This window comes from Desmodus rotundus, chromosome 13, assembly GCF_022682495.2.
Source record: "Desmodus rotundus isolate HL8 chromosome 13, HLdesRot8A.1, whole genome shotgun sequence".
In the NCBI taxonomy this organism is placed as follows: domain Eukaryota; kingdom Metazoa; phylum Chordata; class Mammalia; order Chiroptera; family Phyllostomidae; genus Desmodus; species Desmodus rotundus.
In genome coordinates this window covers 12,342,411-12,359,064 of record NC_071399.1, presented here as the reverse complement: position 1 = coordinate 12,359,064, position 16,654 = coordinate 12,342,411, and the positions used below count along the sequence as shown (strand labels likewise).

General features: G+C 47.7%; 1 protein-coding gene across 1 annotated transcript in view; it reads left to right on the top strand.

Annotated features, from left to right (window-relative positions):
- The first annotated feature begins 307 nt into the window (after positions 1–307).
- The window catches only part of ZDHHC2 (zinc finger DHHC-type palmitoyltransferase 2), a 53,987-nt gene continuing 37,640 nt past the window's right edge, over positions 308–16,654 (top strand). The window contains exon 1 of the mRNA XM_053916502.1: positions 308–945. Within this exon, the coding sequence (XP_053772477.1) occupies positions 819–945 (127 nt within the window). The 5' untranslated portion in view covers positions 308–818. The remainder of the gene's footprint in view (positions 946–16,654) is intronic.

Here is a 16,654-nt window from a genome sequence, read left to right as displayed (position 1 = left end):
CGATGGTCCCCGGATTCTCAGCCCAAAGTGCTTCTTCCTCAGTCCCCACGCTCTTCCAGGACAGAAGACGGCCCCGCACCCCCTTCGGGGCGTAGTCCCACCCCAAACGCCTGGGAGTGGAGTAGCCTTCCCGCCCGAGCCCCGCAGTTTCGGGGGACGGAGAAGGAGCCCCGCCCTTGCTCCCCGCGCCCTGTTCATCCGCAGCCACAAGTGGAAGCGACAGTTTTCCAAGCCAGAGGACCTCGGCTTTGGCGCCCAAACACTTTCCAGCGGCGCCCTCTCGGGGGTCTGCTGTGCCACCCGCGCTCGCCCCGCTCCCCAGCCGCCCCGAGTGCGGGCGCCGCGCGGGGGGCCGCCCCGCCTCCCAGCGGACACGCCTCCCACCTGCCCCGCGGGCCCGCCCCCCGCCTTCCCCGGGTCCCGAGTCCCAGCGGAGGGGCAGGGCCCCGGCGGGCGCCCCCGAGCGCCCCGAGAGCCGGCAGCGGGCTCGGCGGCGGCCGCGCGGGGGAGGCGGCGGGCGAGAGGGGCGGGGCGCGGGCTCCCGCCGCCTCCCGCCGCCGCCCGCAGCCGCCCGCCGTCCTCTCGCCCGCCCTCCTCTCGCAGCCAGCGCTCCGCCGGGCTGAGGACCCGGGCGTCCGCGGCGCCGGCTGGGGGCTGCGGGATGGGGAGTTAGCGCCACGGCGGCCGCAGTGGCCGCAGCGCAGCCGGCCGCCGCCGCCGGGCCGGTCCCGCCGGGGACGCCGGGCGCGCCCAGCCCGGCCCGGAGCCAGGCCCGCGGGCGGCGGCCGCGGAGCTGGGCAGGCGGGTGCTGCTGGAAGATGGCGCCCTCGGGCCCGGGCAGCGTCCGGCGGCGGTGCCGGCGGGTGCTGTACTGGGTCCCGGTGGTGTTCATCAGCCTCCTGCTCGGCTGGTCCTACTACGCCTACGCCATCCAGCTGTGCATCGGTGAGTGCGCCCCGCGGCCGCCGCGCGCGGCCTCGACCCCCGCGCGGCGCACGCCGCAGTCCCGCACGCGCGGACCCCGGGCGCCCACAGCGCGCGTCCACGCCCCGCCCCGCCCCGGAGACCCCCGCGCCCCGGGGCCGCAGACTGGCTCCCTGTCCGCCCGCGCCGCGGCCGAAGGCGGCCGGGGGAGCCCCCGTCCCCTCGCAACTCTCGGGTGAAGGAGCCACCTCCACCCCAAGGAACACGCAGCCCGACTCCCCCTGCACCCCCGCTGCCCCCCGTCTGCGCGGCCACACCCCCCTACCGCAGCCGGACGGCGCCCGGGCACCTGGGTTCTCCGCGGTCCGCGGCCCGCGCCCGGGGAGGCCGAAGGCTGGGGCCCGGGAACCGAGCCGCACCGCAGCCGCGCGTGCGGCGGTGGCTGGGCCTCGTAGTCACAGCTGCCCCTTTCTGTTGTCCTTCATCTACTTTCGAGAAATTGGTGACAGCCCTCAGGGCGTTTTTGCCGCCTTTATGATTTGAGGATTGCCAGTTGGACACTTTCTACAGGCGAGGAGGTAGGGGGCGGGGGAACTGCTAGAAAGTGGTCGCAGACGTGGGCACAATTTCGGTGTCAAAACCAAACAAATCAACAAACCAGGAGAAAAGAGGTGGACGACGAGGTTCTTCTATCAGAAAGCCAAGTGGCTCAAATCCAAGTTCTAGGCGCCTGAATTGCTGGGCGAGGTTCTTTCAATGCTGGAGGGTTGTGTTGCACTGAATCGTGAGACAGTGCATCTCAATATATTATAGTCTAAAATGTACAGGAAGGAAGTTGTCAGAAACATGTTTGATTTTGGTATTAACTATTACCATTAAAATAGCTTGCCTTATTGAGATATACTGTGTATGTCATATAGCAACTGAAACCTTTGTAGTATTTCATCCCTGCCCCTCATAAAAGCAGTGAACAATTTCAATTAATCTAACTGTGCAAAAGAAGGAAGTACCGGAAGACATTGGTTATCAAAATAGGCAGCTTATTCTCCTACATTATCAGGTTAAGCTAAGAAGCTTAGCTTGATACAATGTCTCACATCCGTCTGGATGAAGCACAGGGAGAGCTTTTCTATCCTTACAGCTTCCCCTGCCCCTGGCTGAGATGCTACACCGGAGGTCTTACTGTAACAGACAGTGATGGGGTGGGACTAACTGGAAAATTGCTGTTATATTTGAAGGATACTTTTTATATATGGGGTGGGCAAAAGCAGGCTTACAGTTGTATGTGAAACAGAGTTTATTCTCATGTTATTATTTTCATGATCTGTATGTCTGCTTCCATACGAACAAACCTACTTTTGCCCCACCCTGTATATTTTCTGTATGTTTAAGATAAATCTAAAGTATCCATGAAATCTTCATGACTATTTTAGTAAGTGGAAGTTTGACTGAGAGGGAGAGTACCTCTTTTTAAACTTCCTAAGTGACATGGCCTGTTATTGAAAGCTCAGCTGGTGATCAAAAGTGAAGTCTTATACAACTTCTCATCACTGCCTGCCTAGCCTGATACAATGCCTGTCGCGTTGAAGGCAGTCCATAAATGGCTTTGAATAAAGCAATAAATGATTCAGAGGCAGTATCTCCGAGGTTGTCAGAAAGTCGTTTTTATGTTTGTACTGCTATAGAAACACATAGTAAGTAACTGTATGAAAGGTCCAGATTGCAGAGTCTTGAACACAGAATAAGTTGAAAATGAACTTGATTCTAGAGACTATGGCAGTTTAGGAGAGGTGAGCTCTGAAAGTTTGGGCAGCTTCAGTCGGGTGGGAGGTGGAAATTAACTGGGCAATTTCTTTACATACTCTGGGGAAGATGGCTACCACTGTGGCAGACACCCAAAACCAGCCTCCTCTCCTTCGCAAACAAAGCAAATGCGAATGCCAGCCTTTCCTACCCACCCACCCCACCCCCAGCAGGAATCACATCGCAGACTGCCCCGCCCTTGTGGATTCTTTTTCTCTTGGAAGTTGCTATTTATAATCACATCTTCCATTTTTCACCTATAAAACATTGACCAGGGGTGGGACCAGAGGGTAGGGGTTTGGGGGCTGGGAACTGGACTCGATAAAAAACAGAATAGAATAATCGGGGTGATGTACCCTGGTCCTCCTTCTGCATCTGCTGTCAGCTGGGGATGACCCTGACTATAAATTACCCTGTGCCCTTTGCTGAGTGAACTGCAATTTAGGAGTAGTGCTTATCCTTGGTATCCTTGGAAACTGGAGATAATGATCCTCATTACAGTTAGTTTCTATATTTAACAACGCGGATGTGTGTGGCCTTCTAGGCACTTTGTCAGTTAGCATGATGTTTGCTTAATGTTTGTATTTTATAAAAATAAACTCATTGCTTCTTGGAATATGTGTATGTGAAAACCAGAGGGGAGGTACATATACTGTATGAAGGTCAAGTGTTTGGGGTCAGTTGCCTTCCTGTTCTACCAGAGAAAAGCTGAAATAGGACTGCTGATACTTGTGATCATTCAGAACATGTTTGTCTAGTATGTTGGTTAACTGGGCTCCTTTATTCATATTATTTCCTCCCCTCCTTCCTTCCCTCTCCCTCCTACTGCTCTCTCAACCCCAACTTCTTTTGTCTTAAAGTCTTTTGATTCCTTTAATTATTGGTTAGCTCGTTTTCCATAAAGTAAGATAAGTTCAGAGGGCAGAGTTTGGCAGCTGGTACTCTAGGCTACAGCACTGGAGGGAGTGGAGGCAGCCTGTAGCCTCAGGCACACCTGGGGTCACAGGCAGGCTAGCCAAGGTTTGTATGTGCTTCAGGCCCATTGTGGGCGTTGACTTTGCTTGTGGAAGAAGGTAACTGAAGTTTTCCCTTTTAACTGCTAACATTTAAACTTGCTTTAACTATTTTTAAAAGTCTTTTTATCTTGTCATACTTTCAAATTTACAGAAAAGTTTCAAGAATAGCACAAGAAACCACACACACACACACACACACACACACACACCCTTACTTAACCATGCCTCCTTTTCTCTCGAGCTTGGTTCAATCTTGTGTTGTTTTGTTCAGTAACGTGTTGTCCAGGCTCGTAGCCTGGGAGCAGTAGGCTATTTACCATGTGGCCTTGGTGTGTAAGTAGGCCGTGCCATCCAGGTTTGGGCAGGTATATGCTGAGACACCTGCACAATGGCAGAGTTGCCTAACATTGCATGTCTCAGAAGGTGTCCCCGTCATTAAGCAGCACGTGACTACTCAACTCTGCTGCTGTAGCAGAAAAGCAGCCTTAGACAACCCTTGAACAAGGAGCTGTGCTTGTGTTCCAGGGAAACTTCACCCACAGAAGCAGTTAGCAGAACCGGGCGTGGCCCTTGGGCACTAGATTGCTGACTTCGGAGTATGTTAGAAGTCAGCCCACTAGCATATTGGGGATCCACTCCCAGTTCTGCAGTCTTCATTAAGAACTCTCTCAGATAATGGCAGCGTTCTGTATTCCACGGTGATGACTGAAGATGTTCAAGATTTAAAAGAATTAGTCTACGCACTTGGGGATCAGTTAGGAGATGTACAATCCTGTTCTCCTTTTTTAAAAACCAAATATCCTTAGGACAAAATATATAAAACCTCCTACTTGGATACTGTTAAGCTGTGATCTACCGTTAATTCAAGGCCAGTGAAGCTCAAGGATGGGGACTGAGTAGGGCTCTAAGTCACCTTTTATCATGAAATGTATTTGAGCCGTTCAGAGAAAGCGGTGTGTTCTTGGTGTTGGTGAAATGTCATTTACAAAATCATTCAGGACGTTAAAGCTCTTTAAAGAAGAAAATGAGACAGGTTGCTTTAGGAATACAAATTACTATCTGCAGTTATTAAAATAGTCTTAGATGGGGGCACATATATAGAAAACGGATGCATATAAAACATTTCATGCCTAAAACACTAAGAATTTTTTTCTTGTGGACAGTAACAATGCAAAATATATTACTTCTGTGACTTTTCTTAATATTATCAAATATTTAAAAAAATTAAAGTCTGTGAGCATTTAAGTTTCAAATTTAAAATTCAAATGTATAAAATATGAGATGCTCCATATTCTTGATCTGAGCAGCCATTTGATTTTAATATAAGTGGTCCCTGGGAAAGTAGAAGGAGAAAAGGCTGCTTAATGCCATCTTGGTTCCATTTAGTGTGTCAGAAAATTCTCTCTCTATATATATTTATGATAATACAGCATTATTGTTTGCTGTTAAATCCCGTTAGAGATAACACATGTAAAACAATTATCGCAATGCTAAGCACATGGAGGTGCTTAATAAATGTTAAATGAATTAAGCTCTTTGATTTTGAGGTATTATTCAATCCATTTTTTAACCTGAAAACATGCAATTGCACAAAGCTGATAGGTGAGAGAATAGGATCGAGCCATCAAAATTCAATTTAAACCAAGGTTTCCTGTAAAAAAAAGTTTGCTTTCACGTGCTTCCTGAGATTGTCATCCATGCCATTGAATGAAATACTTGCTCAAATGTTTCTGGTCATGAACCAGAAGCTGCCGGTATGGTTTCTTAAATCAAGATAGTTAATTGTGTGGGGGGAAGGCATGCTTCCACAAGGTTAGGGAAAGGTTCGCTTCGGAAGGATTGGGGTAGGATTCATTCAGAAGCATTTGTTGAACCCTTGTGGCAGGCACTTTCGTCCACAGAAGTGTTTTAGAGAACTGAATAGAGATCTTTGACTAATTGCCAAGAAAAAAAATTGCCTCTGGGGAGAAAAAAGACAAAAACTAACCTACAAACAACACCTGCAACCTTCTGTCTGAAGTGGGCACGAGGCGAGGGGTTGTTACCTTTCAGAATGCCACCCCCACAGCAGAGCAGCAGGAAAGAGAAATAGAAAACAGAACACCCCACTCCGAGGAGCCTGTGAATTGGTTGCTGGACCAACATTAAAAAAAAAAAAAAATCAATAAAGCAGGTAAAAGGAGCTGATGGTGAGCACTTCCGTAGTATTGAATTTCTAAATGTATTATAACTCCTACCACATATAAATATCTCAGAGCAAGGCTGTGACCAGCAGTTTTTGCCCCTCCTACCAAGTAGGTGGCTGTTTCAGCTCCCTCATTTCTTGGGCGACTTTCACTCTGCTCCCTGCTGGGACCCCTGACTTGGTGGGTGAAGCTGAGCAGGGTGCAGAGAAACAACTCAGCGAATCCATGGGGAGGCTGGAGAACTAGCTTAGAAAACAGGCAGAAGCCAGGAGGAGGTGGATGAAGCAGAGCTGACATTACATGGGGGGAACGGCCCTGTGAAGGAGCTGAGGCCCTGGTGAGCTGCCCACAGAGCCCTGAGGCAGCCCCTGCTCCCTGTGGTCTTGTCTGCCTGTCCAGGCACCAGGGCTCAGCAGGAGCAGGCATGCAATCTCTGGTTTCCGTGGTAGAAAAAAGTGCCAGGAAGAAAAAAGAAACAGACCAGTGCGTTTCAGAGATTAGGGTGGATGAGCCCTCGATGAGAAGGTCCTCATTCATTTTGTATGTGTTTCGTTTGTTTCTATTGGTAGGAAATGTGTGGTCTTTCTTCTCGGAAAAATGGAATCATGACTTGTCATTTTATCATTTATACTGATGGCTTCATATACTTTGAGGGTGATATCACTTCTCTCAGCCTTCGTTTCTCTAGGAAGTGGTGAGTTCATGGGTCCCCCGGGACGCCAGCACTATTTGTGATGACGGTAGAAATACTGTCTTGTGTGGCTTGCAAAACGATACATTAGAACATGGCACAGATGCTTAATGCTCTCTGGTGGGAAACCCGTTTTCCAGAGATTGTTTACAAAGACAGTTTTCATATTATGTGGAATCCTGTGCTTTTATATCAGCATTTAGGTGTATCACAGCGAATTGGTAACAAACGTATAACATAGTTGAGTTAATGTTAATAGTCCACTAGAAAGTTGTCAAAATGTTTTTGCTAATTCCATTAAGGGTAATGTGATTATAAGGTCTTCATTGTTATCTCAGTCAAATGCTGAGAGTGGAAGGGATGGCACTGGCAGGGCGGGGGAGGAGGTACATGCGTGACCTGATTTCTTAAGAAGCATATGGTAGCGATGAAGTCACCAGCTATGATTGCCTGAAATTTTTTCTTTAAAAATGATGTCACATTTTGAGACATTTGTGTAGCAATTTTTCCCAATTTGACTTTTCAGCTGATGATGCCTTTAAAAAGAAAAAGGTTTTATTTATTTTTAGAGAGAGGAGAAGGGAGGGAGAAAGAGAGGGAGAGAAACATCAATGCGAGAGAGAAATATCCATCAGTTGCCTCTCGAATGTGCCCCAACCGGGGACTGAACCTGCAACCCATATGCCTTTTAAATTCAATCACAGATATTAGTGCCTGAAATGTTACAAAATCCATTTTTATTTGGGAGGCACTCGAGCAAAAAATATCCTGCACTTACTCTGTTAGTTCTCTTAGATCATTTTAGATATGTTGTTGATACCACTTAAAAATGCAAATGAAGGACAAGTGCTTTTATAAAGATGGCTGAGTTGTATTTCCTTGCCAGTATTTCTCCATAATGTCCTGAAATTTCTGCCCCCCTGGAGTGTAAATTAAGCGCTCCTGTGATACGTAAGTTAATGTGATCGCGTTGTATTACTCGCTCGCGTTGCAGCTGTCCAGTGTAGTGCATCGTCAAAGCAAACACCCAGCAACGATCAAGAGACCTTTTTCTTTAAGTCCTTTAAAATCAAACACCCAAAAAGTACAATAGTCTCAAGGCAGTTTATCTTAGTGATCATCTTATAATAGATAGAATCCTTGTAGAAAGCAGTTCATGCCCTGGTTGGTGTAGCTCAGTGGACTGAGTGCCAGCCTGTGAACCTAAGCATCACAGGTTGGATTCCTAGTCAGGGCACATGCCTGGAATGCAGGCCAGGTCTCCAGTAGCGGGTGTGCGAGAGGCAACCACACATTGATGTTTCTCTCTTTCTCCCTCCCTTCCTGTCTGTCTAAAAATAAACAAAATCTTTTTTAAAAAAGCAGTTCATGCATTTCCAAGAACTTTATAGATTTGTCTGATTATAATTCCGTGAAATTTGACAAACCGGAATGCTTTGTCATGCTACTCTTATTTTATTATATATAGATAAAATTAAATTTCTGTTTATGTGTTATTGCATCATTTAAAAGCTTTTTGTCATATTTTAAGGATATGTTTAGAATGAGGTGTCTTAAAGTCAGATGGGTTTGTGTCCCTGATCTTTTCGAGGGCCCAAGAGTGATTTTAAGTAGGTTGGAGAATCTGAAGCATGTCCTTTCCGCAGGTTTGTAGGGATGTGAGAGACGGTGTGACTTGGAATGTGGTGTCTGTAATACATACAGAACTCACAGGGGGAGGACTTCGGTGCGAAAGCAGCCTGCTCCCCAACAGCCGATGGCAGGTGTCCGGTGTTGAGCTGAATGAGAGCCATCTGATACCATTTATGAGAAAGTAAAAGATTTCCATTATGAGCCTTAAACTGAAAGTCAAACTGAAATTGAGGAGGTGGATTTGCGATCACTTTTATTACTAAGTGGACAACTACATGTGAGGCATTTTAGGAAGAAAGGCAGTAAGGGATTTATCTCCTTGACCGTGACTAGTGATTATCCAGGGCATCTCCGGGAAGTCAGTAATTGTGAAAGGGTGAAGGGCAAGGACCAGTTTGACTTAACCAAGGGTTTAGTTACAGAATGTTTTTAATGAAATGCAGCTTATTCTAGGACTAGGACATACTAAAAACTGAGGTCCACAGAACTAAGCGCAGTGTGTCCTCTGGAGGGGGATAGAGGATAGGGATTCATTGTAGGCCCCCAAACTTGCATTTTTACAAATAATTGCAAAATCCAAGAACTGAGTACATTTCTACCATCTGTAATTTATTGCATACTCTCTTAATTTATTCATTCATTCCGAAATATTTATTAGTGACTCTTGGAGTTCACACGTTAGTTAGGGGCTGGGAGAACAAAGAGGAAGCATAAGTGAGTAGCTTGTGTGATTGGTCCGAGGGTCATCAGTGTCACACAAGAAGCAACAGCACGGCCAGGGTCGGGAAGGCCAGGGGAAGGTTTAAATTGTAAACATGGGGGTGGGCGGGAGGGGAGGTCATGAAATTGAAGCAAGGACATGCAGGTGCCCAGGGATTTAACCACACTGGTAGTGGGAAGACATGCATCTCAGGCAGAGGGGGGAGCAGTGAGTTTGAAAACCCGGAGGCATGAGCCTGCCAGTGCATGGGAGGAGGAATGTGAGGGATCCTTGGCTGGAGCGAGGGATCAAGGGAAGGGAGGTGGGTGACAAGGTCAGTGCAGAAAAGCTACTTGTACTTGGAGAGAAATGAAGGTCCATCGCCGGCTGTTGGGGAGCACAGTAACGAGCTGTACGACTTAGGTTTAAAAAGGTCGTTCTGGCTGCTGTGGCACCCCGACTGCCCTTTCAGTCCCGCTGGGAAACGGTGGCATGGCACACGGTGGGGCTGGGCCGTGGGAATGGTGAGGGGCTCTGAGTCTGGCCGTGGTGTTACAGCAGACACGGCAGGATTTCCCGACAGCCGTGTGAGCTGTGAAAGACGACGGAGTCCGGGCGGTGCCAGTGTTTTGGCCTGAACAGCTGGAGGAATAGACATCAGCCCAGAGGCAGAGCTGTAGGTCAGCGGAGCTGAGCAGAGGTGGGGTGACCCGAGGTCAGTGGTGGGTGTGTTGGCGTTGAAACAGAGATGCTGAATAAGCAGCTGCAGGTATGAGTTTGGCATTTGGGAGAGAGTCTGAGCCCGAGGAACAAATTTCAGAGTCTTCAGCACGTAAATGGGTTTGAAGAGCTGACACCAGATACATTTGTTCCCCCGAGAAAGTAAACATAAATCAAGCAGAGGCAGGACCTGCGATAATCAACATTTGAGAGAGAGCTCAGGAGATGCGCAGGAACCAGCAAAGAAGTGCAGGGAGGCTGAGAGTCTGCGGGGTCCTGCAGCCTGGGAGGAAAGGGCAGCAGGGAGGAGGGAGGAGTCACCCTCAACGAATACAGTCCTAAAGCAAGTACAGTAAGGACTGAGCACTTACCAATTTGGCTATTGAACTCCTGTTTTGAATTTATTACGGACTACACTCTAAAGACCCAGAATTTAATTTAAAAGGTCCCCCCCCCCCAAAAAAAATAGCCCCACGTGGACCAGCATATGAGTTCCTAGGATATGGATTTCATTTCATATTTGGAATGAACTATCCAAATTCATTCAAAACAAATTTAAGAGGCTTCACTCTATTAGGCAGGCTTCCTTTTCTTTTTAACTAAAGATGATCTCTAGGAACCGTCAGGCCTGGTGTGAGCAGCCGGCCGGCGCTGCAGCCCGGGTGCAGGGGGGCGCATTCAGTGCATGCTCTTACTAAGGGAGTGAGTGCCAGCTGATCTTGTTTCCTGGAGCCTTTTGTGAGCGCGGTGGACGTTCCAGCCTCCCAGAACGTGATCTTTTATCGGTTTTAGTTTTGTATTCTTTGATCGCTCAGGTGGTCGTAAACAAGCTTGTGATACATTTTTAGCTTCACATTATTGTGGGTGGAATTGTGACCCCCCCCCCCGATTTATATATTGAAGCCCTAGTCCCCAGCACCTCAGAATGTGACTTGCCTTTGGGCCGGAGCAGCGATTTTAAACATTTTTCATCCCAGGACACACGTAAACTAATTATTAAAAATTGTGGTACAGCAAAAAATGTATACATTTGCCAATTGGACAAAAAAAATAGGTGTGAGTCTGATTTATTCACAGCGGATGCCTGTTGTTTTGTTGGGTTTTTTATTTTATTTTATTTTTTGGACCATCTAAGGAGAAAGAGGTCAGTGTCCCTAACTAAATAGTCAGGAATTGCATATTTTAAAAATTCTTGTGGCACATCCGTGTGCCGTGGCATAATGGGTGAAAATCTCTGGAATAGAGCTATAAAAAGGTAATTAAGTTAAAATTAGGTCTTTAGGATGAGCCCTCATCCCATATGATTTGAGGAGATGTGATACAGACACGTAGAGATTGAAGATGCAGGGAAGAAACCAGAGGAAGATGGTCATCATCCTCAACACAAGCCAGGAACAGAGGCCTTCTAAGAAACCACACCTGCTAACGTCATGATCTTGGACTTCTGGCCTGCAGAATTGTGCGAGAATACCCAATACATAACTATCATTTAAGTCACCCAGTCTGTGGTACCTTGTTATGGCAGCCTTAGCAAACTAATGCACAAATGTAACAATCAAAATCTTTTTTTTTTCTTTCTGAACATGGGAATGCAATCACCTGTAATAAGGATTTAAGTGACAAAATTAATTATAGAAGTCCTTTGAAAGTTAAAAGAATAATTCAGAGTATGTAAAATATTTGCCCTGATATACTTATAAAATAATCAGTAAAAAAAAAAAGAAAAGAAAAGAAAAAGAGCTATGGCCTAATCTACACAGTCTAAAAGCAGTTTTTGAGTAACCAGAGCACCGATGCTAACTGGTAGAAACTTTGCAACATGTTAGCAAGCAAGCATGTTAACATACACTGGGTAAGTGTGTGCTGGTGGAGAGCGGGAGATGCATCCCTGGGTCTGTGGATGCATCAGTAACCCGTGGTCTTAATCATGAACTGGATTCTTGTCCACAACTCAGAGACTGAACACAGTTCATGAATGAGCCTCAAGGTATTTAAATGGCTGGCAGATCCAGGGGAAGTGAAATGGTTTTAGGAAATGAAAGCAAAGATCATTAATTGGGGGAGAGAGCCAGACAGGAAACATGAGAAGCAGCTCACACATTGAGCAGAGGGAGAGATTCTGTCCAAGTGCTTATTGATGACTCTCTTACTCAATTCTGTACTCATTTTTCGTACTTCCCACTTACATTGATGAATATGTCTAGCACATAGTTTAGGTGGTGTTGCACTACTCTACTGTGCTGTGTCTTACAGCAGGGGTGGTGCATGTCTTTCATCTGTGGGCTGCCCGTGTATGATACCAGGTTTGCTTTGCTGCCGCTGAACGTACATACGGTTACTGCCAGCTAGACTGTGCTAGTGCGTAGGAAATGCAGTGCAGGGCAAGGGGCTGGCTTGCCGCATACTGTAATTCAGGCTGAGATCAAAGATTGTGCAGAGGAGAAGTTTGCCCCATGAGTACGTGGCAGTGAATTGTAAAAGGATGTAGTGCTTCCCAGTGACCCAGTACTGAAGAAGGGAGAGCCATGAATAGCTGCACCCCCTTGCGTGTGTTAAGAGATACTGTGACCCAGCGCTACACTGCAGTAACTAATCCTGGTGCCAGTGCTGCTTTAAATCCTTTAATCCGTCCCTTCAAGGGTGCCACTGTCCCTTTTATTGTGACGAGCATCATAAGCACAAAGAGTGGGGCCACCGCTTTATACGGTTTCTGGAGAACTACAGAAGTGCCCCACGATTTACAGGAACCTAGAAATACCGGTGTGATTTTCTCGTGTGCTCTGGGTGCTGTGTTATATACACTCTGGCCGCATAGCCCTCAGCATGCAGCTGCTAACCCTGGGAGGCAGTTTTAGAAGGCTGTCTGTTTCCTTGGAGAAGCACGTGAGAAGCATTGGTTTCTCTATGTAGTAAATCAGACAGCTAATGTTCTGTAGTGAATAAAGTACTCTCAATATTGTCCTCTGTGATAATTCCAAGTATACCAAGATGATAAAAGATTGACCTAGGGATGATTAAAAAATACAGTACAAAAATTGTTTCTGTCTGATTTTCTATAATTTAAAATGCTGAACTAACCAAAATACAAGTAGGATTTTGCTTGCTCCCAATAAATAAATACGTACTTACACACATAAGAAAGATGTTTAGTTACATTGGGCAAGATCATCATCAGGGCCCTTCCAGGGCTAAAAGTTTGGTTCTGACTAAGGAGGGGAATGTGTTCAGGATCTAAAACCCCCATCCAGCCCTTCTCTGGTGGTAGAAAGCCATGATGTGGGAGCTAGGTACCACTGCACCGAGGATGTAGTGTCCTCTGCAGACTTGCGTGGTTCAGGAGCTAGGTACCACCACACCAAGGGTGTGCTGTCCTCCGCAGACTTGCGTGGTTCAGCGCAGTCAAGGACCCAGGGCATCTATAACTGGAAATGAATGGGTTGGAGGCGCAAAGACTCAGGCCTTGTAGGGACTTGAGCTGAGCCCTAGCCATGTGTGGGAGAGAGAGGACCCCCCAAACTCTAACAGGAAGACACCCACACCTGCACTGACACACACAACTTGCCAGCACTAGGAATCTCTTCTGTTTTAATTTGAGGGATAATAGGATTCCATTGAGTACGCTTTGATGTGAGGGCACTAAGAGCAAGGACCAGCCCTGAGATCCGACTTCCTTATTTAACTGCACTGCTCAGTCCATCAGGGATTCAGGAATTGCCTTTCTCTTTGCCGAGGGGAAAGCGGCAGTGAGTTTTCAGAGCCGCAGTCATAAGACGAAGTCCTCCTTCCCTTTCAAAACCACTGAACCGAAAGAGCCTGCACGCCCTGCTGGGTAATAAGCACAGTTAGCAGGTGTGTCCTCAGCCTTCGGTTGGGTGAGTTCGATCCCTCACTGCCTGTTTCTGTAGAGGACAGCTCCTTAGACAGTTAGGGCAATGGTTGGTCAGCTCGCTGAAGAAGTGTTGAGAGAGAGAGAAAGGAAAAAAACACTTCTAGCTTGGAAAGGGGGGCAATGGTAAGAATCTCAGATGACCATTCCAGGACCTGGGCGGGGGCGGCGGAGAGGTGTCCTGTCTCTCTTTGCTGTGCATATTTGCAAATGGGGACTGTCCCTTTGCAGCAGTGCACCTCGGAATGTTCATTACCGACCTCTAGAACGTTCTTTCTTTCCTGCTGCCGGTGAGGAGCGAGGTCAGGCAACCCCGGCCCATCTCCTAATCTCCCTCCCTGCATCACCGTCTCTCACCCATCCTAGGAACCCAAAGCTCTCCAGACGGCCCAGTTTCAAATACTGCCCTGAAATATGACCAGTGGTTGAATTATCTGTGTCCAAAATTGGTAAAGCGACCTGTTTCCAGGTTATGTTCAAGTTGGTTGGCTGGTGGAAGAGGAGGAGGAGGTGGTGGAGGAGTGACACAAAGAGGACATCCAGGGCCCCCTGAGCAGAAGGCACAGGTAGGGACGTGGGTGTTCAATGCAGTCCAGTAAGGAGGTGCCACCAAAGAAGGAACAGCTGCCCAGGACCAAGAAGCCAGGGGACGCCAGATGCGACAGACCCTGGGAGGCCGAGTGGGTGCTTTGCCAGAGTTTTGGAGTCAGACAGACTTCTGTTTAGATCCTGGCTCCATGTGGTGTGACCTGAGTGGCAATCATTAGAAAAGTTATTCATTCTACCTCCGCGAGACAGTCTTCCCAACTTCGAAAATGGCAGTCAGGGGTCATCGCTGGAGAATGGGGGTGGGGTGCATGCCAGCTCCCCTCACCCAGCAGGTGGAGGAGGAGGAGGGCAGCCTCTTGTCCCCCGTGGTGGGAAGGAAATGAGCTGGCTTGTTACAAGCTTGACACAAAGTCGCAAATTTTTGTTATGTTGTTAATTTATAATTTAGTCATATTGTTTCAGGTGTATTGTGTGTTAGAAAAGGTTTTGATGGCTACCTAATACGGAAGCCCAACCACCCAGTAACAGATGACTTGCATAGCCTTTTGGACCATAACCTGTAGTAGGAGTCTTCCTGTATCTTGGTTTATGTCATCTGACTTCCTCTGGTTCATTTTCGTCTTTGATGTTCCACGGTGTCAATCTTTCAGGAAAAGGTCTGCACTAATTCCTCGACCATTTTCCATGGTTGTTTGGCCATTTCTAGCACATTGTTTAGGTCAGTATATGGCTAGATATAAATTCTGGGGTGAATATGGGGGCTCTGCATCAAACCACCTGGAAAGTACTGCTTCTCCCCGGGTTACACAGCCCCCCCCCACCCCGCCCCTGCCTCATGTGGAGATTCTGATGCACATCAGGCCCTATGGGAGCCTGGCCAAGTCGTGGTGGGGTGCATGGGGGCAGGGGGCGGGCAGTGGAGAGCACAGGAGCTCTGGGAGGAGCAGAAATACAAAATGCAGTTTAGAAAGTCACTGGTTATTGTTTTCTCGTCATGTTAATTTGCCCACATTGTAATTCCCCTGCATTGTTCTGCTTACTCACACTCAGAAGGTCTTCCAGCAATTTATTCCTGTCCACCTGACACTTCACTCTCCAGAAAACTGTAGCACAGCTGAGAGCTGGAAATGCACGGCGTACCTCTTTCTCCAGGCAGCGAAAATGCAGTAAGGCCTGGAAACAAGGTCAGCCTGTTAGCAGCTGCGCGAGCAAGAGGCTGAGTGATGAGCAGCGATCTTGGAGAGCTAAGGAGGCACCAGATCACGTTCAGCCACTGAGGCCTTAAGTAAGGAGATTGCACTTGCTTCTCAGTGCAGTGCAAAGCCATGGGAGGGTTTTGAGTCAGATGACATCAAGTTACATGTGAAAAGACAACGTGGTTTCTTATTGCAAAATGAGTTTTTGAGGAAGTGCGTGGGGATCGATCCCACGAGGAATGTAGACTGCTTGGCAGCACGTTCGTGCTTAGGACCATCAGGAATGTGAGATCCGGCTTTTATGGTGACTGAGGGACCCCAGGTTGGAAGCCGTGTGTTTGCAGGCCAAGCTCTGCTTGAGGAAGCTTTTGACGTAAGGAGTGTCCGAGCCTGTAGAGAAGTTTCATGAGTTTATTTGAGACAAGCTAATGATTGAGCAAAAGCTCCGGAAAATGGCAGTTTTACCACTTACCCATCAGAATCAAAGGGGAAGACATGAGAGGGTTACATGGAACCCACTGGTGATAAATGAGGGAGGTGGAAGGAAACCAAGCAGGGAAATCTCGGAGGTTGGATAAAAAGTGAAATGGATAGGCACGTACTTTTGCGTTGGTGGGTCCTGGATAGTTAATAATGACCATTTACAGCACGGAGAGATGGTGTGTGGGGACGAGGGAACACTGAGGGGTTCTGGGGCCTTGCGCTCTGCTGCATGGGTGCACCCTGAGGGTCTGGGAAAAGGACTGCTCTGACCTTCCCAAGGCGGATTGTCCAGATGCAAAAAGACAATAGACAGGCTCAGTTAAGGGAAAGACTGAGGTTTGTCAGGAAGATACTGGGCCTAGGACTTGGCTGCCTGCCGTGACTCCCTTTTATGTAGGAAGTTCCACTTTCAGCCCATCCTAGGCGGTTACGTTAGGTCTCTGAGTTTGTGAGGCCGCCAGGCAGGCCTCCACTGAGCTCATCAGGTTCCCTATGTGGCCTCTTTTCCCCCCACAGAACCTTCTCCTTACTCTTTGTTTCTGCTCTGAAGCTACGTCTCCGTCCTTGACAAAGTGTCGACAAACCCACTGATAAATGTATTTGTAGAATGACTTTTGCCCTAGGTTTTTAAGTCACTTTTTTTAAACACATCACAGTAGGACTGAAGATAATTTTAGATCCAGAGGAACCTTTAAGATAAAGTGCAAATTTTGTTTAAAGATGAAATTGAAGCACAGAGCAACTGAATATCATGATGAAGGTCACACAGGCTGGGGAGATTGGACTGGGGTCCAGGTCTACCACCCAGCTGAATGCAAGTGCGGAGGATCCGGGGAGGGGCCGTGTTATCTTGCCTGGGTAGCAAGAA